The sequence below is a fragment of the Brachyhypopomus gauderio genome, chromosome 7, assembly GCF_052324685.1.
Source record: "Brachyhypopomus gauderio isolate BG-103 chromosome 7, BGAUD_0.2, whole genome shotgun sequence".
Lineage (NCBI taxonomy): Eukaryota > Metazoa > Chordata > Actinopteri > Gymnotiformes > Hypopomidae > Brachyhypopomus > Brachyhypopomus gauderio.
In genome coordinates, this window is record NC_135217.1 from 7,703,157 (window position 1) to 7,727,795 (window position 24,639).

General features: G+C 47.6%; 2 protein-coding genes across 7 annotated transcripts in view; one reads left to right on the forward strand and one right to left on the reverse strand.

The window, feature by feature from the left end:
* Positions 1–310: 310 nt before the first annotated feature.
* Positions 311–4,684, reverse strand: rnf170 (ring finger protein 170). 2 transcript variants are annotated; one of them, XM_077011374.1, is made up of 7 exons: positions 4,534–4,684; positions 3,957–4,112; positions 3,744–3,819; positions 3,492–3,600; positions 3,082–3,155; positions 2,826–2,957; positions 311–1,990 (listed from the first exon to the last, which is right to left on the reverse strand). In XM_077011374.1, exons 2-7 carry the CDS (start codon positions 4,094–4,096, stop codon positions 1,721–1,723), a joined length of 801 nt encoding a protein of 266 aa, XP_076867489.1. In that variant the 5' UTR covers positions 4,097–4,112; positions 4,534–4,684; the 3' UTR covers positions 311–1,720. The 2 variants fall into 2 exon arrangements, with proteins under 2 accessions (XP_076867489.1, XP_076867491.1); XM_077011376.1 differs by having other exon boundaries at positions 4,550–4,664.
* A 139-nt stretch (positions 4,685–4,823) lies between these two features.
* hook3 (hook microtubule-tethering protein 3) overlaps positions 4,824–24,639 on the forward strand; it is a 26,044-nt gene continuing 6,228 nt past the window's right edge. For 2 of the 5 annotated variants that reach the window (XM_077011371.1, XM_077011372.1), the window contains exons 1-19: positions 4,824–5,245; positions 10,553–10,638; positions 11,088–11,160; positions 11,263–11,313; positions 13,792–13,924; positions 14,356–14,423; positions 14,501–14,563; positions 14,661–14,744; positions 17,580–17,743; positions 18,758–18,898; positions 19,062–19,263; positions 19,955–20,065; positions 21,079–21,163; positions 21,274–21,346; positions 21,656–21,796; positions 21,966–22,053; positions 24,121–24,155; positions 24,258–24,340; positions 24,633–24,639. The exon at positions 24,633–24,639 is cut by the window's right edge and continues 94 nt beyond it. In XM_077011371.1, coding sequence (XP_076867486.1) covers positions 5,189–5,245; positions 10,553–10,638; positions 11,088–11,160; positions 11,263–11,313; positions 13,792–13,924; positions 14,356–14,423; positions 14,501–14,563; positions 14,661–14,744; positions 17,580–17,743; positions 18,758–18,898; positions 19,062–19,263; positions 19,955–20,065; positions 21,079–21,163; positions 21,274–21,346; positions 21,656–21,796; positions 21,966–22,053; positions 24,121–24,155; positions 24,258–24,340; positions 24,633–24,639 — 1,745 coding nt within the window. In that variant the 5' untranslated portion in view covers positions 4,824–5,188. Of the gene's footprint in view, positions 5,246–5,351; positions 5,530–10,552; positions 10,639–11,087; positions 11,161–11,262; positions 11,314–13,791; positions 13,925–14,355; positions 14,424–14,500; positions 14,564–14,660; positions 14,745–17,579; positions 17,744–18,757; positions 18,899–19,061; positions 19,264–19,954; positions 20,066–21,078; positions 21,164–21,273; positions 21,347–21,655; positions 21,797–21,965; positions 22,054–24,120; positions 24,156–24,257; positions 24,341–24,632 lie in introns of those variants that run through there. The other 3 variants (XM_077011373.1, XM_077011369.1, XM_077011368.1) reach the window with 3 other exon arrangements.

A 24,639-nucleotide genomic window follows, 5' to 3' on the forward strand; every position in this document is an offset into this window, starting at 1 on the left:
CCGGTCCCCGGATGAAACCTAATGACGACACGAAAAGATAATTAAAAAATGGCGCGACCAAAGTCATGAAACCACGTGACTTACTGGGACCGGCATGAGTCTTAGGTTCGAATCTTAGCTAGCTAGCTGAAATTTCCAGTTTATTCGGTCTTGTTGTAAACTAAGGGTAAGCCTTAGGCTTTGTTACGTCTGGGTCATTAGATGACTAGTCTAGTCTCCTCTGAGCCATAGTGTCTTTGAAGACGCCTGAAGTTCCCAAGTTCCAGCTCTGCGAGTGTTTCTCATTGAGCTTCCGTGAGAAGGACTAAAATGTTGTTGTAGACACTTTATTTATAGTTCGGTTTGTTCAAGTTCACAATCGTGTCTCCAAAACAAGGCACACCAATCTGTGCAAAAAAACAAAACAAAACAAACAAAAAAAATACTCCAGCTTTATGCAGCTCTCGTGACAGAAATGTGCATATATGAACGTAATAAAAGGGACTTTGAGTGCATCTCTTACGAGGGTAAATCTTGCATTTCGGCAATGAAGCTTCAGCATCAGAAATGATTTTAATTTAACACGTTTTAATATACAAGTAAAACATATTTCATTCTCATAGAAACCCTGGTTGGAGTTCGCCTCAGTGGCAAGGTCAGCCTCCTGTAATGAAGACAACGGGAAGAGCAGCAGGGCAGTCTCTGGCTGTAGGCCTCTCTGCTGTTGGCTCAAACTTACATCTGCATGCAAGACACCAGCAAGAAATACCTCATCAATTCCTTGCTAAAATGTTGAACCATGTCTCATAAAATAAATGAAACAACATCTACGAAATTACAAGCGAAGCAAAATTCCTTTTAGTCTGTACTGAACATTCAAACGTCACAGACTACCTTTAATGTTACATGGTGAGAGCGAGTTTGGTCACACTCTCTTCTCTGATGCCAGAAAACTCCCTGTAAACACGAATTTTCGTTTTTTAATGACAGGAATTCAGTTTAAAAGTGTGAAAGCTGCTTTTCCTGTAGTAGCCTATTCTCTATGGCGTAAACACTACAGCTTTAAATGAAAACTCACCGCTATTAACAGCTCAAGCTAATTGTTTAATGATTAACACAAAGAATATATTCATCCCTTTTCTAAGCTGTTATTTTTGTTTAGCTCATTCTCCACCCACCAGATGACTTTTTGCGAAAGCCAGCTGCCCTTTCTCTGGATGTCATTTTCACAGGTTTATTTTCCGCTACGCTTCGAGAGATGGCAGGTTTTGCCACCAGCCCCTGTCTGCCTACACGTTGTCGCAGCTTCTCCGCAGCGCCTCAGTCCTCCAACCCGAAACCGCAGATCTGAGCGGGTTCTCTTTCCACGGGTCGTGGGTAAACGTTAATCAAGCCAGACACACCAGAACAAATCAAACTCATAAGAGTCGAATTCTGGAGGATCTGTGGACAATCTCATGTGTTTCATACGATGAGGTTCAGAATGTATATTTTTATGCAAAGAAATGTACAAATGAAAACGTCAATGATGTGTTCTGAAGTTCAGTCTGGCCTCACTTATTTGTCATTTAAATATCGGCGATAACGTAGGACATTTGCACAACCAAAGACATCCACCCATATGCACACACACACACCATGCACACACCCCAGATAACAACGAACCCTTCTAGACCTTTTCACACCAGTGTTTGTGATCTGGAAGTGGAACATGTGTCTGGGTTAAAAGCCCTCCAGCGGTTCAGCCCGTCAGTCTCTGGGTCACGACCTCCCGGTACATGATGGAGATGTAGATGAAGAGGAGGAGGATGACAAAGAAGTCGTCCATGAAGCCGAGCAGGCCAAAGAGGGCCTCTGGGACAAAGTCCAGCGGCGACGCCAGGTACGTGAGCGCCCCCACCAGGCACAGAAGGATACGGATCCGGAACATCCAGAAGAGTCCTCCGACGGAGAACATCTCCCTGAAGGCGTGACGCAGAAGCGTGGGGACGTCCCGCAGCCGCTCCATGAGCTGCAGGACACACGGGCATCAAGACACAGCTCTGAATACTCTATTAATACACCATACATATACCATGCCATACATGTTCATTCATGTATGTACATTCACTGTATGTACGACTGCAGGCAGTAATTGCACTATACTGTAGTTAAAGATGTAGTTAGTAAGTAAGCACGGTTTCTAGAGAAGTTATGCATTTCAGATAGAGGCCCTTCATCTCCTGGGCAAACATAGCTTCTCAGAGCAGTCATGGGCTGGTGGTTACGGACCAGTATTGTAACCAGTGGCCTGTGGGTTGAATTCCCAGGCCATGACTGAAGTGCCCCTGAGCAAGGTACTTAACCCCAACTGCCCTCTACTTTGGGCACATATGCACCACAGCCCTCTAGTGATCACTAGTGTGTGTGTTCTCACTGCACAGATGGGTAAATACGGATGACACACTCTGAATAGGGTGTGAATCACTATTGGTGATATTGGCAACTTAACTATACTGTTTCTCTGGCAACTTTGTCCACTGCAATGTTTGGATTTCACTACCTCTGTATATACTGTTTGTATGAAAGAATGAGCACCAATATGAATGTGTGAAAGGTGTATTGCAAAGGAGCTAAAAAGTGTGTGTGTGTGTGTGTGTGTGTGTGTGTGTGTGTGTGTGTGTGTGTGTGTGTGTGTGTGTGCGCGAGAGAGAGAGTTGTAAGCAGTCTGACCCAACTTAGACTCTCAGCTGTCCCAGATGAGGGTTCTGTGGGCCACGGTGATCAATCATTGCATTCACACGTCCAGACAAACAGATTTAAATATGGACAATATAATGTAGGCCACACATGATCCCATGACTCACAGATCGGGGCTGGCCGGAGAACCTTCGGTTGTAGTCGTTGACGTCTGCGAGGATCATGCGAGGGTCGAGCTGCCCGTCTGCTATTGGAGCATTCTGCTCTGTATGCCGGAAGAGTGGAAACAACAGGGTGACCTGATAGGGGCACAAAGGTCAGAGGTTAAACGGGGCCATAATCTGGGTTATCCAGCATCTTTTCCTGACATTTGATCCAGTGCAAATTTGTTAGCAGTAAGTAGTGCAAAGTTCTCTTTCTTACCACTTGTCTGCAGATGGGACAGTTTATTGCTCCCAGCCAAGTGCCATAGCGCCAATACGCTATAATACACGAACCTGAGGAACAGAGATGGCTACACTGACACCAGTGTGGGAATCCTGAACCTAGCACAGGCCGTCCTACTGATGTACAACAGGACATGAAAGGCAAAAACTGTCCCCAGATCAGTACTCTCCATCCTCAGAAGGTTGACACATACAAAACATTCATAACTTTGCACGCACGCACACACACACACACACACACACACACACACACACACAGTGCCTGCTTGAATGTCTCTGGATGCTCACAGAGACTAAGCAGCATATTTAAAGCAGATGTCCTAATGGTAACACTGGCCAGCAATCTTTAAGACATGAGCAATCAAAAGGAGTGTGAGAGCGCCTCACCACAAAAGAGATGCCCACAGTTTGTCTCCACAGGAAGCACCGCCTGCTGGAGACAGACGGGGCAGGACATGTCTGAGTAGTACTGCTGCCTTGGCACAGACGGCGCCTCCTGGTGGAGAGGGACAGAAGTGCAGTGTCACCACTCACACTGGAGTCCAAGGGACTCATGGAGATTGAGTTAGCAACATTGGGTTAGCTGCATGCGTGCGCATGTACACACGTTATACATATGGCACCGTGACTGACTCTGACCTGCTCTGTCTGCAGCTGCTGTCGAACAGCTTGTACGTGTTCCTGATTCTCTGGGTGGATACCTTGATGCTCATTTCTGACACACACACGAACGAACACACACACACAGAGAGAGAGAGAGAGAGAGAGAGAGATTTTATGTAAAGCATATATTCATATAACATGCAAGCAGTAAACTAGAAGCTTTTAGCATCTCAGAAACAAGCGGGCCACCTGCAGAGCAACGTGGCCAACGTCCCTAGAAACGCTGCACTGAGGACGACCACCACTAGGACGGGGTTGCTGACGCCTTCGATAAGGGAGGGCTCATCTTGCAGCAAGAGGTTCGCATCCACACTTTCACTGCTTTCCATTCCACCTTTTCATAGCCTGCACACATGACAACAGAAACCAGACACATGACACTGATCTTGAGGCACGAGGAACTGATAACCCAAGTTCACCAGCACGATGTAAACTCTGGCAAGTGTGAATTTGAATACAAAAATCATTAGATATTACGACTGGAATAGAATGGCATGAAGTTGAATTCTAGCTTAATCATTAGAAAAACAAGTTATACAGACACATAAATGCAGAGAAAGGAGGTTGACTTAAATTCCAGACTACAAACAACAGAATATTGTTATGACCACAGAACATTATAATGACCACAGAACATTATAATGACCACAGTCCCTCTGACCAAGCGTCAGGCTGTTTACAGCAATGTCAACACAGCAGCTGCAGCGAGCTAGCCATCATCTCTTAAACTGCATCGACCTCGGCCTACAACACGTCCAACACTTACATGAGTGAATACCAACCCGAGGTCCAACAGAACCCGCTCCCTCACAGCCCGTCAAACCCGCGCTGCTCTTCCGCATACCCGCTGACGCCCTCGCTCAACGGCGGCCTGTGAGCTCGCCTGCTGGGGTTCAGTTCCACGGAAGGTCGAGTAAAATATAACGGGTTATTCTTTATTTATATGTTCAGCGCTTAAAAAGAGAATAATCAGCACATATTTTTTGCATTGACGCCGCTCCGATGAAGGTGATTTTTACTCAGGCGTTAGCTGGCCCTTCGTTTTGCAGGGTGGCGTTCTAAGGACCCCGGCTAGCTGGAAAAAAGAGCTGGGGAGAGTTAGCCGGTGGGGTGGGTGTCTGTTTCAACGGGTTTCATCATTAACATTTATTTTGTTTTATAGTAATTCGATAGGACCCGTTGAACAAAAGGACAGTAACGAAATCTGGAGGTGTAAAGTCGCGTCTCGTACCGACGGACGGAGTATAAATCGCGGTTTTCTGATCAAGTCGATCGATCGGACGGGGTTTTGTCCGTTGCTGGGTATAGCGGATAGGTGGAAATAATCCAGCGAGATTGAACTGGGACTTGAGACGTTTTTATTAATAAACTGGGACTTGAGACGTTTTTATTATTAAACTGGGACTTGAGGCGTTTTTGCGATGACTTCACTGGAATCGGTGGATCGAGTGGAGCTGTGCGAGAGTCTCTTGACATGGGTAAGACAAAACCTCTGGGCTGGACGTGTTATATAGACGTGTCCGCACATAACGGACATATTCTGACAGAGGAACGAAAATGGGGGGGGGAAACGTCCTAAACGTACTCTTATTGACGGTGACTGTTTATGGAACATTGTGTGGAAAACTACGAGCTACTAGCTGACCATGACACAAGAGCAGCTGTTTATGTGGTACCGTCAACTCCAGAACCTGTCGGACGTGTGTGGCCCCACAGCCGGTCCAGTGGGCTCCCTGGAGGACACGTCTTCAGGAGAAACTCGGTGTGAAGGAGTCATCATTACGTTAGTTTGTTATCTAACCATCTGGGCTTGTTTACATGGTTGCTGCTGCTGCCTGGCTTGAAGCCACCTGTGATTTCCTTTGTGATTATTCTCAGCTGATCGTAACCTCTCCTCTGGAGCTCTCCCCAGTCATGATGAAATGTGTGTAAACCCAACCTGGCTTCCTTTCAAACACATTTCAGACAACCCTGATTTAAAAATGTTTTGTTAACTTGGCTGAACGAAAGCTCTTGACAGGCGCTTTATGGGGTAGAGTCGAAAGTGTAGGAGCGAAGTCGCCACTAAAACCCAGACAGTTTCTGTTCTAGATTTTCTGTAGATTAAGAACTGGTCGGGAGCTGAAACTGACAGGACTGCCAAAGAAGAAACTTTGAGACTTACAAAAACACTTCAGTGTTTACTGTTGCTGGTTCCTGACACTTATCCAGACACACTGTGATTGTGTTGTACAGAAAACCGGTGCTCTACCGGTCCTGTTGGCGGTGTTTGTTGTTTTGTTGTTGTTATTTTTTTGTCCCCATGTCATCTCCATAGGTTGCTCCTAAAGAGTCCCCAACCTCAGCTCTGTTGCAGGGGCCTTGTACGCCCTCGAGTGATTTTAAAGTGTCCACGTGTACCTAATACCGAGGTCATGTCCTAGCAGCAGCACCTGAGGGGTCTTGGTGGGAGGAGTCTTGGTGGGAGGAGTTTTGGTGGGTGGAGTCCTGGCAGGGGTAGGCCTGGTTACATGCACTGTATCCACTACCCTCCATGTCATGCTGAAGGTGAACAGCTTGGCATTCTGGTTGGGAAGCATGACTGCTGCCAAGCAGTAAATGATCTGACCTAGAAGGATGAAGATCAGTACATAAAGAATGTGTGTGAGTTTGGTTTCCTCAAGGCAGGTGTGTGCTTCCTCCTCAAGAGGTTCTGTGTCTGTCCTTCTCTCTGAGCCTTGTTTGTGATTCCCAGAACGTTTCCTATACTTTTATCATTCCGAGGAATGTTTTAGTGACGTGTGTACAAAACATCGGCAGCTGCGTTGGAAGAGTCCAGACAGCGTAGCTACGACTGCAGACCTGACCGCCTTACAGGCCGTGTGATTTGCACACTCCTGCCAGCCTGTGGCAGCATGACATACGGTTGTCCCTGTCTCTTCAGGCCTGCGGTTAAGGACGACACGTCTGGGACAACCTCTCTGCAGAGACACGCATTTGAACAGGGACAGGGGACAGGGAATGTGTTGTCATTCTATTTTAATACTGATCTGAGGCCAGTACTTGTGTTGCTTTTATGAGTTTTGGCTTTCGGTAAAAGTGGCTTGTATCAGCACAGATGGCATTATGTTTTCCAGGCTTTAAGAGGCTAATACTGAGACCAGCAGCCATGTAAGTAAGTGAAGTAAAGTTTATTTATATAGCACTTTTCACATGTGTCCCCCCTCGCTGGAACTGAAGTTTGGGGAGGTTTTTAAAATGGGAGAAGGAGTCAGGAGCCGACAGGGTGTAAACCAGCAGTCCTCTACACGTGTCATCATGAGGTACGGACATGGCGTCATATGTGTGGCGTGAAGAAATTAAGGAACCTTCAGAGAACCTTGTGGCTTGGACAGAATCAAACGTTTGTGTGAAGTAGTTAAACGGCAGGGAAACATCTGACAGGACAGGTTTGAAAATCAGCTGATGATGGGGTGCAGTCAGATTAGGGTTTCATGTTTTTGTTTTTTTTTCCATTGGTTGTATTTTTTATTTTTTTACTCTGTTATTACTGGCTGTACACACACTGGTCTCTCGTCAGCAGGTGCTGCTGTGTGTTTGAGACCGTATGGCACTGCTGTGAGAGGTTAGCGTAGCAGTCAACCTGCTTCCTCATCTGACCTGTGCCACTCCTCCTCTGGGAGGTTCTGGGAGGTTCCGGGAGGTTCTGTCAGGATCTAAGTCCTTTAATGTAAGGAATCCCCACACGTGTGACGAATCCTGCTTCACCTCTCTTCAGAAACTCTTCTGCTAATAAGCAGATGTAGTTTAGTAATAACTATTTTATGACTCTTAATTGAAAAATATTAGCCAAATCCGTCTATTAATAACCAAATCCATATTTAGGCTGTCTTGTAAGGATATATAGCCATCAGTGCCATCTGCAGTATTTGAACAAACGTGTCCCTCTCTGACACAGCACAGACGAGCTCAGCTAGTGCGTTTGAACTGCTTGTTCACACCAGGGCTGAAGTTACTCTGAGTGTTTTCCCCACTGTCATCACGCTCAGCTGACGGTGGAGATTTCACACCACGCCGCGTCCGCAGTTCGGCCGTTCTGCCAGCTGAGACTAGAGCAGGGAGCTGAGGTGAAGTCCTGCCGATGGACCGATGTACGAGACGTGTTAGTTTTGGGTCTGAGGCCCGGCCACCTGCTCCGAGAACCCCACCACCACATGTGCTGAGACTCGCCATGCTAAGATGGGACCTCTCTCACTCCCGCTTTCTCTCTCTCCAGAAATAATGTGGTCAGTTCACATTCCTCGCATAGCTGCTAGCAGACCTGCTTAAATAGGCCGTTGCGATATCCTGTCTGGGACTCGAGTCATTTCATTGGCCTTGCATGTGTAAGGTTGAAGTTGTCAGCATGTCTGTCACAGCTGCAGCATCAGTGCAGGGGGTACGGTAGGTCTCCCAGACGTCTGCGGAAGAATTCTGGACAGACAAATGTACAAGACTGCACACGTTTGAGAGCGCAGCCATGTAGATGGAAAATGAATGTGTCTGGAAAACTGCTTTTCTTGTCATCTCCAAGCTTCTGGTTGGCGTCAGCCGTTACTTGATCCGCCGGTCCTGTTGGGCAACCTCGAACTCGAGGTGCTAATTCCTCAGGAAGCTTAGTGTCCGTTCACTTCAAGTGTGTGACCACTGACACCGTCTCCGTCCACTTTAAGTTTGTGACCACCGACACCGATGGTGATTCCAAGGTGTTTAACACTGAAACAAATGTTCAGCTTACTTGTGCTTCAATAAAAGGAGCTCCGTTCGGTTAAAGTGAAACTGAGAGGGAACCGAGCGCAGCTCGACACTTCTCAAGTGGGCTATGAAGTGGACTCTCTTCAACACTCAGGAGATTCCAGGCCACTTGTTCACACCACCATACAACCTGCACGTTGGTCCATAAGTTTGGAGCAGTTTAATGTGATTTTCTCCCCCCAGACATTCGAAAATTCCTGTCTCCCCCACCCCGAGACACCTCGGGTCCACAGACACAGAGGCCCACAAGCCCATTTTCTCCGGGTTGGTTGTGCTGTATGTGCGTTTTAATCTGGGGAGGATGAACTGTGTGGTCATCTCTCTTCACTACCACTTTCAAACACCAAGCCTGTAGTCAGAATAGTAGAGTTGAGCTAGTAGAGCTGCTCGACCTCTTGATCAGCCCTGAGTCCTGTGAGTCCTGAGTCCTGTAGAGGATTATTAAGCATGCAGGTCCTTGACTGTACCCGTCATGTAAGGGGCCCTTCCAGTCCCCCCGGTTCCCAGCTGTTTCTGCTCAGGCACACTTAAGGGCAGCCTGTCGGCGTGGCCTTCCTCTGTGGGACAGAGGACCCCGCCTTTCCTGTGTGAGGTATTGAGGCTGGCGGAGTGCTGGTAGAAGCTGGTGTAACCCCACGGCGGAAAGGTTGCAGGTCGTGGAGCTAATGAACCCTATTTCTGGGCGATTACCTCAGGATGTGGGTCAGAGGTGAAATGTGGCTCAGGATAACAGAGGCTTGGCAATGAGCTTGGTGTGTCGTCTGCTGATTTGCATAAGTAAAAACAATAGCTGTTCAGCACCATGGTGTGATTTATTTTTATTGGCGTGCACGTGCGTGTGTGTGAGTGTGTGTGTGTGTGTGTGTGTGTGTGTGTACATGCACTCAGTGTTGGATTTCTTAACCAGCATGTGACAGCTAAAATTAAGTTGAGCCAGCAGTCTCTGCTTGCCCTGTAAAAGTGGACAGGCAGCGTAGATCCCCACAGTGAACTTGGTTTTTGGATGAATGTTGGCGCCCCCTGGTGTTTGCTATTACCATCAGCGTCTGTTCTAGCTGTATGGTCAGCCAGCAACACCGCTATGGCACAGGCTGGGCTCAGACTTGCATCTCCTCTCCCAGAGTCATCATTTCCCATCTGTGCTGAAGTACAAAATGGTTTTACTCCTTTATCTCTTAATGTGTCTGGTTGTGTGGTGCAGTGGTGTGTGTGTGTGCGGCGAGGATGTGTGTGTGTGAGGATAAAGTAGTGTTTTCATTAGGCAGGGTGCAGTAGGAGAATTTTTTAAACACATCTGTTAACTCTCACACACAGCTGTGTGAACCGAACGGGAAATGCAGCAGGTCACCAGCTTGATGGTTGTGTGTGTGTTACGTAAGAGAGGACAAGTTCCTGTTTTGGCTTTACCCTTCTCCCTTCTTACATCCTCATGCTAGTCTCATTGTGTGTGTGTGTGTGTGTGTGTGTGTGTGAGAGAGACTCCTTCATCAGTGCCCGTATTCATCAGAGCATCAATTCATTGGGGACTCTAGTCACAAAAGTACCTGTCGGTGTTGTTGAATGTGTTGCAGGTGTATGTAGTGTTTTGGGTGAGGTGTGGTTGCAGACGGAGCCCTTACTTCTGGTGAATGACGCTATAGCTAATTGACTTGCTGGACACTTGGGAAGAGCTTCTATGACACACACACACACCAGTCGCCCATGGCTCTGAAGCAGAGAAGACCGAAGGCGAGGAGCGCTTGGGGACTGACCAATCCAGTCTCAGCATTCCCCTGCTCTTCTGCATACCACAGATATGTAGGGGGAGGTGTTTCTCTGGAAGTTCAGGTAGTTCCTGGGAGGCGTACAAATCCAGACGGGTCGGGTCCCCTCCCACCACCACGGTCGAGGGGCCGGCTGTGTTCACGCTCCTGCTGTGTAGCCCAGGTTCTGGTCCGGCGGGTGAGGGCATCTCTTCTGAGAGCGGTGCGGACGCAGACGCTGGCTGCTCTGACTGAATGCGTCTCTTTCAGATCCAGACGTTTGGCGTAGAGGAACCATGCAAAGCGGTGGAGGACCTAACCAGCGGCGTGGTCATGGCCCAGGTCCTGCAGAAGATGTGAGACACACACACACACACACACACACACACACACACACACACTCGCTCACTCACTTTTGCTCATTAGAGATGTAGCTGAATGAGTGTAAACCCCCCTGTCACATAAGTGTAGCTCATACCACATGCTAACCCATGATTGATTTGACCAGGAGGGTCTTTGGAGCCCTGGGTGTAATCGAAAGGAATTAGAAGTTTATTGAATTTCAAAATCAGATTTTCTGATCCTGATGGCTGCTCATATGTCATACAGTGCTGTTTTCACCGGTTTGGCCTTGTTTATGAACTGGTTATGCAGTGATTTATTCATAAAATTCACTTTTGTAAATGAAGTTACCTTGAGTTGACATCTCTTCTGTGGATGTGCTTAGAGTTTCTCACTCTGTCTCCATCTCTCTCTCTCTCTCTCTCTCTCTCTCTCCATCTCTCCCTCTCCCTTCCTTCCTCAGAGATGTAGTGTATTTCAACGACAGCTGGATAAGCCGCATTAAGCCTGATGTTGGTGATAATTGGAGGTTAAAGGTAAATGTTAGCGTTCACGCATTCTCAGTGTTTTCTACATATTTTGTTTGTCAGGTAACATGTCTGATATGTTTGCTCTACGTTTTTGTCTTTCTTTTCCAGATCAGTAATTTAAAGAAAATATTGAAAGGTATTTTGGATTACAACCATGAGGTAAGAATTTGTCACTCCATAACATTTGCTGTAGTGTGAAAATAAATAGCAATTTGCACACACCCACGCTGTTTTAGAAATATTTACATATGAGAAGCACCTTACAGGTGCACAGTAACAGACTCCAGCAGATGGATCGCTGCATATAATTGGAGTTTTCTATTTTCCAAGTCATAAAGTTTCAGACCACAGGACACTTGTAGGCTGGATATTAGGGGTGTGACGAGACACTCAGCTCACGAGACGAGACGAGACTGGGTTCACGAGATTCGAGACGAGACGAGATTTTAAGAACACTAAAATTACAAATTATGTGACTGGACAACAGACTTTTATTTAAATTTTATTTAACTTTAAACATGCATTTTTAAATGTTTTATTATAACTCCTAACATGCATTATGTAAGAGACTGAAAAGTCCGTTGTAAAGCAGTTTTCGTCGTTAAGCGTGACCATATATTTAGATACGCTTTGATCGTAAGTACAGTATAGAAAAAACTAACAATGTTCTCGTGCGTACAGCGTGAGAAAGAGCGATCGCGTTACCGAGATGGGCTTATCGTACACAACACTCCACTACACTACACAACACTCCACTGCTCCTCCGCGCACCGCGCAAAATTTAATTAAAAGTCGTGGTAACTCCGGTCCGTTGTTATCCAGACCCGTCGTTAAGCGGGGACTCACTGTATTATGTACAAAACAAAAAGTTCTTCTCTGTCAATACAGAGTGCAAATAGTGCAAACAGAGCCTGACCAAGTATGTCACTGAATTTGCTGCAACTACACTGCCATGTTCATTTTTAAGAATATTAGCATCCCCACACTGCTCCCGATATCCTTTACTGTCTCAACTTGCCAAAGCGCCGTTCTGTCCCTGCTACCTCTGTTCAAGAGAGATGTGTTGATTTGAGTACTGAGCTGTGGTGCGTGCAGCTTAAATGTCTCTGCATCCTGCTCGTATTAGTCGCGGTGTACGGCATTATTTTCATACAATGTTTGCATATGTATTGTCTTATCAGTCACTCTCTTGCCATTTATCATTTCCGCCGGGTTCCCAAAATGATGCCAAACAAACGATTTGAAAGTGGCGGGGCATCTTCAATAGTAATACCTGTATTTTCCCACGTCATTGTGACGTCATCAAATCTCACGAGACAGATTTTTAACACGACGAGAAATCTCGCGGAGTTGAGTCTCACGAGATCACGAGACACAGAGATCTCGTCACACCCCTACTGGATATGTTTCAGGCAAAATTTTAGCCTAGCCCCTCTCACCCTAACCCTAGTTTGTTTTTACCCTAGCCCCTCACCCTAACCGTGGTGTGTTTATACTCTAGCTACCTCTCACCCTAACCCTAATGTGTTTATACCTTAGCTACCTCTCACCCTAACCCTAGTGTGTTTATACCCTAACCCTAGTGTGTTTATACCCTAGCCCCTCACCCTAAGCGTAGTGTGTTTATACCCTAGCCCACATATGTCAAAGTCAAGGAATTGATTATCTATGGCCCCTGGATGATATTTAATTACTATTAGAACCGGCCCACAGGCCACAGCCACCCGATGGTGTTTTGCACGCACAAACACTACATTCCCCACAATGCAACGGTAGCCCGCAAAGTCACTGCAGCGCACACAAGTGGCGAGGGTCTGCGCGGCGAAAATGACGTAATCGCAGTGGCTCCGCCCGTGCGCGAGGGCGCCGCACGCTGTCGATTCGCAAGGTCGTACACCTCTCGAATTTTGCAACTGCGCGCACCAGCTAAACTTAATTAAGTTAAATATTTATGCATATAGTCGAAATGATTTGAAATAATTCGCTTTTTTATTCACATTATTTAATGGTTGTTTATTTTCAAAATGCCCAATCTTAACGTCTTCACGTTCTCTCATGTTTCGTCCTGGAATTACAAGAGGCTCGTATTTGTTAACGTAATACAAGAGAACTGTTCAGTCAGATAGCTATTTGTTGTGAAACGAAGTCATTACAATTTCAAGCATTTTCAAGTACTTTAGCCTAAATTCCAGCACTTTTCAAACCTTTATTACTTTATTCATTTAATGTACAGGACATGTTTTCTTTGAAGGAAGTTTGTTTTTATCTGTTTGCTTGTTGAAAAATGTTTTCACTTGAAATTTCTGACAGATCCATAAGAAAGTATTGCTTTATTCATTTAAGCATTAAAAAATATACACTGTGTTAGGTCTTGGTTCAATAGGCTATGTGCAATCATTTCAATATGTTTTAATAAACATTGAACCAGTCCAGCCCTCGGCTTGTAGCAAATTTGTTTTTTTGGCCCTCTGTGTTTTTGACTTTGACATCCCTCTCACCCTAAACCTAGTGTGTTTATACCCTAGCCCCTCTCACCCTAACCCTAGTGTGTTTATACCCTAGCCCCTCTCACCCTAACCCTAGTGTGTTTATACCCTAGCCCCTCACCCTAACCCCAGTGTTTCTTCCTGGCGCCAGATCCTGGGGCAGCAGATTAATGACTTCACCCTCCCTGATATCAGTCTGATCGGAGAACACTCAGACGCAGCTGAACTGGGCCGAATGCTGCAGCTCATTCTGGGATGTGCGGTCAATTGTGAGCAGAAGCAAGGTGTGTGTGTGTGTGTGTGTGTGTGTGTGTGTGTGTGTGTGTGTGTGTGTGTGTGTGTGTGTGTGTGTGTGTGTGTGTGTGTGTGTGTGTGTGTGTGTGTGTGTGTGTGTGTGTGTGTGTGTGTGTGTGTGTGTGTGTGTGTGGCTGTCTTTCATGGTCCCCTCTTTGCTTGTTTTGTATGTACAGAATCAGTAGAGCTAACCCTGAGTTTGTTTTAATGCAACACCAAGTCCAGAAAGACGATGTAGCTCTGAGTTCATCTTGAGCCTGTTTTGAACTGTCTCATGGACCCAGATTCACCCAGTGTTCCCGTCTTACAATTGCCCCCTTAAATCCACAAAACTTTAGATTTTCTCAAAAAATATCCCATAAAAGTATCCCATAGTACTTTGGACTTGACTGAATCACTGTATCATCTCCAACCTCTCCAGAATACATCCAGACCATCATGATGATGGAGGAGTCTGTGCAGCATGTCGTCATGACGGCAATCCAGGAGGTAACGCGCTGCTGGATGTCTTGAGTAGTGCGGGTCCACCGAACACTGATTTAACGGCCCTGTTTTGCCTTCCATAGCTTATGAGTAAAGAAAGCCCAGTGGCGGGGGCTGGTGACTCCTACGTGGACCTGGACAGACAGGTGAGACGGACAGACGGATGGGGGCGGAGCCTGTGTTGGTTCTTACAGGTTTTGGTTCTTGCGTTGGTTCTTACGGCCCGTCTGAATGTATTCTTAGCTGAAGAAGACCGTGGACGAGCTCAACGACGCTCTGGCCTCTAAAGAGGAGATCGCCCAGAGATGCCATGAGCTCGACATGCAGGTAAGGACGTCCCCACTCATGCCACGCCCCCTGCCACGCCCCAACCCATCTCCTGCCACGCCCCCTCACCACATGAGCCTGCTCAGAAGCCATTTTGAAGGGTTCTGGGTCTTCCTGACTGCATTTTTGTTGTTTTGCATCTCGTGTGCATCTTTAGTTTTTTTTGTAGGTTTATTTTATTCATCTCCACGCAGCGTTTTGTCCCTGGCCGTAGTGGGATGACTAAAAGCCGCAGCCTCTAAAAACCCCGTTTTCCACGAGAGTCACTTTTCCGAGTCGGCTGCAGACAGCCTGGTTTGGTCACCAGATCCCAGCGGCAGCGCCTCCTGCTGGTAGACGGGGGTGCGGCGGCCGGGCCGTAGTCCCTGCCGTAGTCCCTGCCGTGGAGGCCCCGCTGTCCTCTGAGCGGAGCGGCTCGCCCCGTCCGCTCAGACGGCCACTGCTGCTTGGCAACCATCCCCGCCAGTCTGTAAAGTATAGGAATGTGTTTCCAAATGTTTGTGTTTTTTTCTGTTTGTTCTCTTCCTCCTCCTCCTCCTCCTCCTCATGGTTTCTCTGACGCGTGGCTCTGGAGGCCTTCCTGGTCCGAGCGGAACGCGATAGGCTGAGATTAGAGTTTAATGAACTAGAGGAGAGGGTAATGTCTGCCGTTTTTACACTCTTGCTCTCTCACTCTGTGGTCTTTCCACGTCCAGAGTTTTGCCACTCGCTTCCTGTAACATCCCTCAGTAGTGTGCAGGCTACTTTAAGTGTGTGTGTGTGTATGTGTGTGAAAGAGTGTGGGACTGAATAAATGAGAGAGAAAATGTATGTGTGAGTGAAGTGGTGTGTGTGTGTGTGTGTGTCAAGGTTATAATCGTTAACGAAAATGAACGAAAAAACAAACACTGATATTGAAAACATTTTCGTTAACTGAAATAAATAATAACGGTAATTAAAAGAAAAAAACGATAACTAACTGTAACTATATTACATGTTTAGAAAACTAACTAAAACGTTCTGAAATTATAGATAGGATACCCTTCATTTTCATGTTTGTCAATTAATTTATAAGTCTTGTGGACTGATATGAAATCAATTTTTTTCACTAGAAGTTTTACATTAGCTGACAGAACCGTACGGCACCTCATGGACCGTCACATCGTTTCTTGTTTAGAGCTCCTGCTCGCCATGCTAGCCTGCAAAATTACAACAACAAAAGTTGGGAGAAAACTGCAAGTCCTGTATGGGATTTTTTTCAATATGACTACGAGAAAGACTACATGTCTTGTAGTGGAAACAGGTGATAAAATATATGGAGTAGTTCTCAAGTGGAAAAACCCCACGAATCTCAACACTCACACAATAGGGTTAACCGTCAGTACCTTGACAAGCTAGCTTCTGAGTAGCTCCGCCGAAAGAGAAGCACCATCCCGGCTAGGTAGCACCGGGAAGATGAACCATAATGGACCGTCTTCACCAGTGATCAAATAGCTTCTGGTTAGTTAATATGCAGGAAAACCGCAAGCGGGAGGATGCACTAGTTAATGTGTTGAGACTCGATGTCAACACGACTGTGTGACTCGATTGCCTTCAAAAAGTTTGGCTTTTCACACAAACCAAAATAGGGTTACGCTCCTATGTCCTAGTCCTAGTCTCCTATGTCCAAAATGGTATCTTTTGATGAGTTTTTATTACACAATATTTACTTTGAACTTTTTGAATCCTGCACCTGACCATAACCCAACATATAGAACTAATGAAAACTAAACTAAAACTAAGCTTTAAAAAAATAATTTAAACTAATAAAAACTAGCAAACATGCTCTAAAAACTAATTAAAACTAACTGAATTAGGGGGAAAAAAACTCCTAATTAAATAAAAACTAAACTATAATGAAAAATGCAAAACTATTATAACCTTTGTGTGTGTGTGTTTGTGTGTGTGTGTACATCAGCTGCTACTTGGCACATTGTTGCTCCACAGACTAACTCCACCCTCCCTCCAGCTGTTTGAGAATGCCCCTGCGTTGCCATGGCAATGGTTGACCATGCTCACCCACAAGTCTTTGCAGTGATGACAGTGTCATTGCTGTCGCCATCAGCAACGCAAAGGATTCTGCTTCAGTGCCGAGCGTCTTGAGCCCGCACCTGACCATCTCCTCAGTAGAGTGGAGGGGGCGGGGCATGAAAGGGAGGGGGTGGGGTCAGAACCCCTAGAGCGGCACACACTCCGCCCACCATTCTGCAGCCGTCTAGACGGTTACCTCAGTCTGGAAGTTCATTTGAACATTTGACTGGCATGTGTGTGAATCTGTGGAATACTAGTGTCAGCTCCTCATCGTTTCTCTCATGCTGTGTGTGTGTGTGTGTGTGTGTGTGTGTGTGTGTGTGTGTGTGTGTGTGTGGGCGGAGCTGTCACAGTCATGTTAATCAGCATGATGCTCCACGCTCCTGATTGGTGCTGCTGTTTTATTTATTTTCCCTTTTTGCTGATGTTTTTCATACTTGCTTTTAATTTGTTTTTGGGTGACACATTTTTAATGTGTGTACATATAAATACCACACAAATCCTGGCACGTGTAGGTGACACTGAAGTTGCTGACCATGACAATATTTATGTATTTATTGATCGTGCAGAATCCTGTACGTCCTCCTTATGTTTGTGTAGGAGTGATTGTATAGTTCACTACAGAGAGATTGTTGAGAGAAATCACCCAGACTAAATGAGCTAGTAGTGGTACTACAGCTTATTTATGAATCTGCTTATGATATGCATCATTCTCTCTCTCTCTCTCTCTCTCTCTCTCTCTCTCTCTCTCTCTCTCTCTCTATCTCTCTCCCCCCCTCTTCTCAGGTGGCAGCTCTGCAGGAGGAGAAGAGCAGTCTTCTGGCTGAGAACCAGGTTCTGATGGAGCGCCTCAACCAGTCTGACTCCATCGAGGACCTGAACAGCCCAGCAGGCCGGCGGTACCTGCAGCTGCAGACCCAGCTGGAGCAGCTGCAGGAAGAGACCTTCAGGTGAGCATGGGCCGGAGAGAGACGTACAAACACTATTTGTCTGTGAAGAGCCATAGTTTTAAGGCTCTTCACTGGTTCGTCCTTATTGGTTAAATTACTTGACAGGAAGGAGTAACTGAAGTTCAGCTAGTCAGTGCTGTTCGATCAGGCAACGTCTTCATCTCTGGGGTCGTGAGGCTGGGGTCAGCAGCTTTGAGCCTCCTGTAGAAGGTTTATAGTGTCTCTGGTGTTGAGGACCACCTGAGATCCTTCTAGGCTAAAGCAGGCCGGCAGGGAGCTGGATGGTTGGCGGTTTCTCCAGAGTTCGTTAGCTCGTTAGCGCAGGTCCGTGGCCTATAAACACCGACGTGATGGGCTGTTTGGGTTCATACGGACAGGCACCCGTGCCTAATGTAACGCAGGCCTACACAGTGACCCGGCTCCTGTACGCTAAACTGTACGCTGTAATATGATTAACGCTAACGCTGCCTCTGATGCCGACTATGAACTGCACCTGTGCTCAGCGTTGTGGCGCACCGCTGCTAATGCTAACTGTGACGCTAGCCCTGGGTTTTTTGCGGCAGGGGGAGCGAGTACGAGGCCTCTCAGCTGAGCTGGGAGTGCCAGTCTCTGCCCTTCCCACGGGCACCCGCCAGCATCAGCCCCATCCTGGCCCTGCCCCAGTGGAGGTAACCGAACCTAGCACGGGCACGGAGAGCACCCGGGCACAGGCACCCTCTCACTGGGGCACGTCACGGCCTTGGGGGAGGGGTACAGGTGGATTTGGCAACCATCTTGTTCGGTTTTGTCTTCACTGCCTGGGCACGTGTTTCACTAGTGGTGTCTGTCCTTCTGATGCACCTGCCTGCTGATGTTATGGTGTAAATATTTAGAAAAACAGAGGGGAAACGTGAGGTGTGTCACAGTGCCATGTTTTGCACGTCAGTCGCTTCTGTTAGACGCTTGCACTGGGAACATTGTAACTGAAATCTGTGTGTGTGTGTGTGTGTGTATGTCTGTGTGTTTGTGCGGCAGGCTGGAAGCAGCTAAAGATGACTATCGTATCCGATGTGAGGAACTGGAGAAGGAGCTCATAGAGGTCAAAGGTCAAAATGAGGACTTGACCTCCCTGGCTGATGAAGCCCAGTCCCTCAAAGATGAGATGGATGTGCTCAGGTGAGGCCCGGTCATGAGGTCATGACCTCAGCACAGTTAAACAGGCCACTTGGGTATTAAGCAGGCTTGATTTCTTACTGCCCAGACATCTGTCTCATTCTGTCCCACCCCCTGTCTCTCCTCCTGTCCCCCCCCGTCCCCACCCCCCGTCTCTCTCCCCCAGACACTCCTCTGATAAGGTCTCGAAGCTGGAGGCCCAGGTGGAGTCGTACAAGAAGAAGTTGGAGGATCTAGGAGATCTAAGACGGCAGGTGAAGCTGTTGGAGGAGAAGAACACCAGCTACATGCAGAACACCGTCAGCCTGGAGGAGGAGCTACGCAAGGCCAACTCCACCCGTGCTCAGCTGGACACCTACAAGAGACAGGTACACACACACACACACACACACACACACACACACACACACACACACACACACACACGCACATATACACATGCATATATACACACACACATACACATGCACACATATACACACACACACATGCACATATACACATGCATATATACACACACACATACACATGCACACATATACACACACATATACACACACGCATATATACACACACATGCACACGCACACATATACACACACACACACACACACACACACACACACACACACACACGCACATATACACATGCATATATACACACACACATACACATGCACACATATACACACACACACACACACACACACACACACATATACACACACGCATATATACACACACATATACACACGCACACATATACACACGCACATATACACACAAACGCACACACAAACGCACACACACATACACACAAACGCACACATACACACAAACGCACACATACACACAAATGCACACATACACACACACACACACACACACACACATGTACACACACACACACACACACAAACGCGCACACACACACACACACACACACATGTACACACACACACGCTGGCATATGCAGGTACATTAACCTGAGATACACAGTACACGCCATATGCTGCTGTCCTCTCTGGGCAGTATGTGATGTTCTGCTCATGTTTCTAGGTGGTCGAGCTACAGAACCGACTCTCTGAGGAGTCCAAGAAGGCCGACAAGATGGACTTTGAGTGCAGGAGACTGAAGGAGAAAGTGGAGTCACTTCAGAAAGAGAAGGATGTAAATAAAACCTCATTCATACGGACTGGTGTAGAACACCTCATCTGGATTAGAACTGGATTAGAGCCAGGCTGACAGTAGACTAACCAGCGTTAAAACAACATTAACACCATCAACGACAGTAATCTTAGTAGTCATAACAACACCATGCACAGTTTCTTTTATTTACACGTTTCTCTACACTCGTGGTTGAATTGGGGCGGGTGGCTGTGTGTGTGTGTGTGTGTGTGTGTGTGTGTGTGTACACGTGTGTGTGGCTGTGTGTCTCCCAGCTGGCAGACGTGCTCTGGTGGGGTGAGACGGGTTGTTTTGGGACTGCCTTCGTGACTCCTGAAGGACAATACAAGCATTTGCTTTGATGCTTTTAGTCAGGAAGCATCTGTAGCCAGAGGTCTGCTGACAGGAGAGTGATTAGATCTGTGTGTGTGTGTGTGTGGGTGTGTGTGTGTGTGTGTGTGTGTGTGTGTGTGTGTGTGTGTGTGTGTGTGTGTGTGTGTGTGTGTGTGTGGGTGTGGGGGTGGGTGTGGGGGTGGGTGTGGGGGTGGGTGGGGGTGGGTGTGTGTGTGTGTGTGTGTGGGTGTGTGTGTGGGAGCTTTTCCAACATTCAGCTTCAGAGTGCGGAACAGATGAGCTTGCTGTATCTTTTACTGTTGTCCTATCTCGCGCACACACACACACACACACACACACACACACACACACACACACACACACACACACACACACACACACACACACACACTCCTCACTGCTCAGTCTTTCATCTTTCTTTTCATACCCTTCCTGTCCACTATCTGCCTGAACAACAGATGAGCTCCATTACACTCTCTCTCTCTCTCTCTCTCTCTCTCTCTCTCTCTTCTCTCTCTCTCTCTCTCTCTCTCTCTCTCTCTCTCTCCTCCCTGTCTCATTTTCTCCCCATGTCCGTTTCTTGTTTCTTGTCATGTTTGTGCACCCAGCCACATGTGAACCTCTCTGTCTGTGTGTGTGTGTGTTGTGTGTGTTGTGTGTAGCGGATGAGGACAGAGAGAGACTCTCTGAAGGAGACAATCGAGGAGCTGCGTTGTGTTCAGGCACAGGAGGGCCAGCTCACCTCAGGTCCGCCACCCCCACCACACACACACACCACTCACCTGCTCCACACGGTCTGCTTAACATCTGTCGGGTGTGTTTGAGGGCTGGTACTCATACACACGTCTCTATGTTAGTAGGACTCGTTCCACTGGGCAGTAATGAGGGCTCTGATTCGCTAGCCTCTGAAATCATCACCCCAGAGATCCGGTATGTTCCCCTCTCCCACACAGACACACACACACACACACACACACACACACACACACACACACACACTAGCTCGCAGTGCTTTGGGGAGAAGAGCCATCCAGGTGGAACTTGGGGTCATGGGGGTTAGAAAAGGTTAAAAAGCAGAGATCACTATCTTGTGGCTTGATGGTTAACATGGATTCAATCACAGATGTATACAAAGTGATACGTGTGTGTGTGTGTGTGTGTGTGTGTGTGTGTGTGTGTGTGTGTGTGTGTGTGTGTGTGTGTGTGTGTGTGTGTGTGTGTGTGTGTGTGTGTGTGTAGGGAGCGGATGATTCGTCTCCAGCATGAGAATAAGATGCTGAAACTGAACCAGGAAGGGTCTGATAACGAACAGATTGCCCTGCTAAAGAGTCTACTGGAGGATGCCAACGTCAGGAAGAATGAGCTGGAGACAGAGAACAGGTGACACACACACGGTCCTTGTGTGGTAGTACTTCCATCCGGTGGGCTTCACTCCCATTAAGAGTCATGGTCAGGAGGAGGAAACCTTCATGTTTGCAGCATACATAAGCGTATGTACACCACCTACAGGAGACAGGTCTTCTAACGTGTTCCTCCACGTCTCCGTCAGGATGGTGAACCAGAAGCTGTTGTCTGGTCAGAGTCAGGTGGAGGAGCTCCAGAAGAGTCTGCAGGAGCAGGGCTCCAAAGCCCACGACGTGAGTAACGCTGGCCCCGCCCACCCGGGCTCTCCCAGCCAATGGCAGAGGTCCACCCTGGGCCTTCGCTTTGGGTTCCCAGAGCTCCACTGTGATTCTCCAGAGTCCCACCTATCCTGTGTGTTCCTGGAGAACACAAGTCCCTACAGCTGCGCTTATATCTATAATGGTTCTGTAGCTCAGGCACCACCTGGTGGAGATTTGACTAACTGCACAGTTCAGTGAAGTCTACTACACCTAAACCAGTTCATTAGAGGTCTTCAGGAGACACGTATACCAGCACCTGGCATGGTACATGGGTTGAAGATTAAACTTGGTTGCCCAGGGCAACAAACAGCAGCCATGGGTCTCACTAAAGCGGAATTCATTTTCTAGCTTTAGTAAAACTCTTCAAGAACTTCACCTTGTTATTATGTGAATCAGCAGTAAGCAATAGGAATTAACACGGGCAACATTACTAACCCATTTGTTTTCTTTCCTCACACACTCGTGTTGGGTTTGTCTGTGCTTGAGTGTGGGCACACGCGCGCGTGTGTGTGTGTGTGTGTGCATGTGTTGATGCATGTGTTTGCTTGTGTGTTGATGCGTGTGTGTGTGTGTGTTGATGCATGCATGCGTGTGTGTGTGTGTGTGTTGATGCATGTGTGTGTGTGTGCCAGGGCAAACAGGCTGTCCCAGTGTGTTTCTCTTCAACTTATGATGTCACTGGTGCTGTAGCATGATGCAGGTATACCATTGGCTCTCCTGTCCATTCTGTGTGGAGGTTAAAGGTCATGCACGGGAAGGGCTGACGACATCACCAGAAACTCTGTCCATGTGTGTGTTTCCATGACATCCTCTCTCTTTCAGCATGTTGCTATCCATTGCATTCTGTTCTCTCTCGCTCTCTCTCTCCATCCCCTCCTCTCTATCCTCTCCTCTCGCTCTCTCTATCCCCACCTCTTTCTCCCTCCCTCTCCATGTATACTCGTTGTGCCAGTCAGCCTCTTAATGACTTTACTGGGAAGCTAGCATGCTAATGCTAACAGTGAGCCCAGTAGGAGATCTGCATGCCTGCTGCCTGCCTGGGGGGATTTCACTTTACACACACACACACACACACGCGCACACGCGCGCGCACCGTCAACATAGTGGTCACAAACATACAATAGGAAAGTCATAGGTCAGTACACCTTGCATATGTTGACATCTGCCCATCAAACCTACGGTGACCATTAAACATTCGAGAACGTCCCAGTCCAAACCATTGATGGCCCTCCCCCAATAGGACCCCTCCCCCAGTATGACCCATCCCCCAGTATGACCCCTCCCCTAGTATGACCCCTCCCCTAGTATGACCCCTCCCCCAGTATGACCCCTCCCCTAGTATGACCCATCCTACTTCCAGTGGGGCTCTGTGGTGACTGAATGGCAGTTACTGGACTTTATTCATCTATCAGTGGGTGTGGCCTAGATGCCTGAGCTCAGTAATTATTAGGGATCTCCATGTTTGATTGGCCATGAATATATGTAAGCAGCACAGTGTACAAGCCCAAATCAGCCGTGTAAGCCATCCAGTGGTCTGATGGTTGGGCTGTGTCCGTAGCAGTGAACCACTTCTTGACTGGGTGTTTGAAACTGGGGCAAGGCAGATGTATTATGGTGGAAATGAGGGATCCATTTAGTGGCCAAGCTCACCCGCTGGGGAGTCTGATCGTTAGCCAATCAGCACTGATGAGTGTCGGGTCCATCAGTGGAATGGGTGATGGGTGAGCACTTGCTTCCTGCTGACCTCTGCATGACCAATCAGTAGCTGGAAGACCCCTGATCCTTCACGCTCTGAGATACACACATGCTCTATCTGCAGGTGTCTGAATCAGTGTTCTAGATCCAGCTGGATGATACCGTGTGACACCACAGAATCTGAATCAGTACCAACCATGTGTTGATGTTTGTAGGTTGGTCTCTGTTGAAGAAGTATGGCCTCTGGCTAACGGATCAGTTCCACTGCGTTCCACTAGAGGGCACTGTAGTGTTAAAAATCACCTGCGTGTGTTGCTAAATCTGTCTTTTTCTTCCCACATGCAGTCAGTCCTGCTGAAACGTAAATGCGAGGAACACTTGTGAGTGTTTTTATTCTTCCGTTTGTCACATTTCTCTGTGAGCGCTGACGTGGGGCTTTTGAGCTGTCGAAGCTTCATTTCCACTTTGGCTTCGCTCTTCAGAGAGAAACTGCGGGACGCGAGCGACGAGTTGCAGAAGAAAAACACCATCATAGAGGAGCTGGAGCCCAAATACAGTTCATGCAGTGAGTGAATCAGCTGTCAAGTTTGGCCCCATCAGCAGACAGCAGCGTCCTGACACTGTCCTGCTACAGGCCTGTGGGGCAGCGTCCTGACACTGTCCTGCTACACGCCTGTGGGGCAGCGTCCTGACACTGTCCTGCTCCATGCCGGTCCTGACATGGTCCTGCTACACGCCTGTGGGCGGGCAGCGTCCTGACACTGTCCTGCTACACGCCTGTGGGCGGGCAACGTCCTGACACTGTCCTGCTACACGCCTGTGGGTGGGCAGCGTCCTGACTGTGTCTTTGATTTCAGCCTTACG

What these genes read in the sequence shown, in the direction of transcription:
- rnf170 (XM_077011374.1), bottom strand. Translation starts at nt 4,096, where the DNA reads ATGGAAAGCAGTGAAAGTGTGGATGCGAACCTCTTGCTGCAAGATGAG. An exon ending in AGCAGCTGCAGACAGAGCAG is followed by an intron (nt 3,601 to 3,743) that starts GTCAGAGTCAGT and finishes CCTCTCCACCAG; the next exon opens with GAGGCGCCGTCTGTGCCAAG. An exon ending in GTCCCATCTGCAGACAAGTG is followed by an intron (nt 2,958 to 3,081) that starts GTAAGAAAGAGA and finishes TGCCCCTATCAG; the next exon opens with GTCACCCTGTTGTTTCCACT.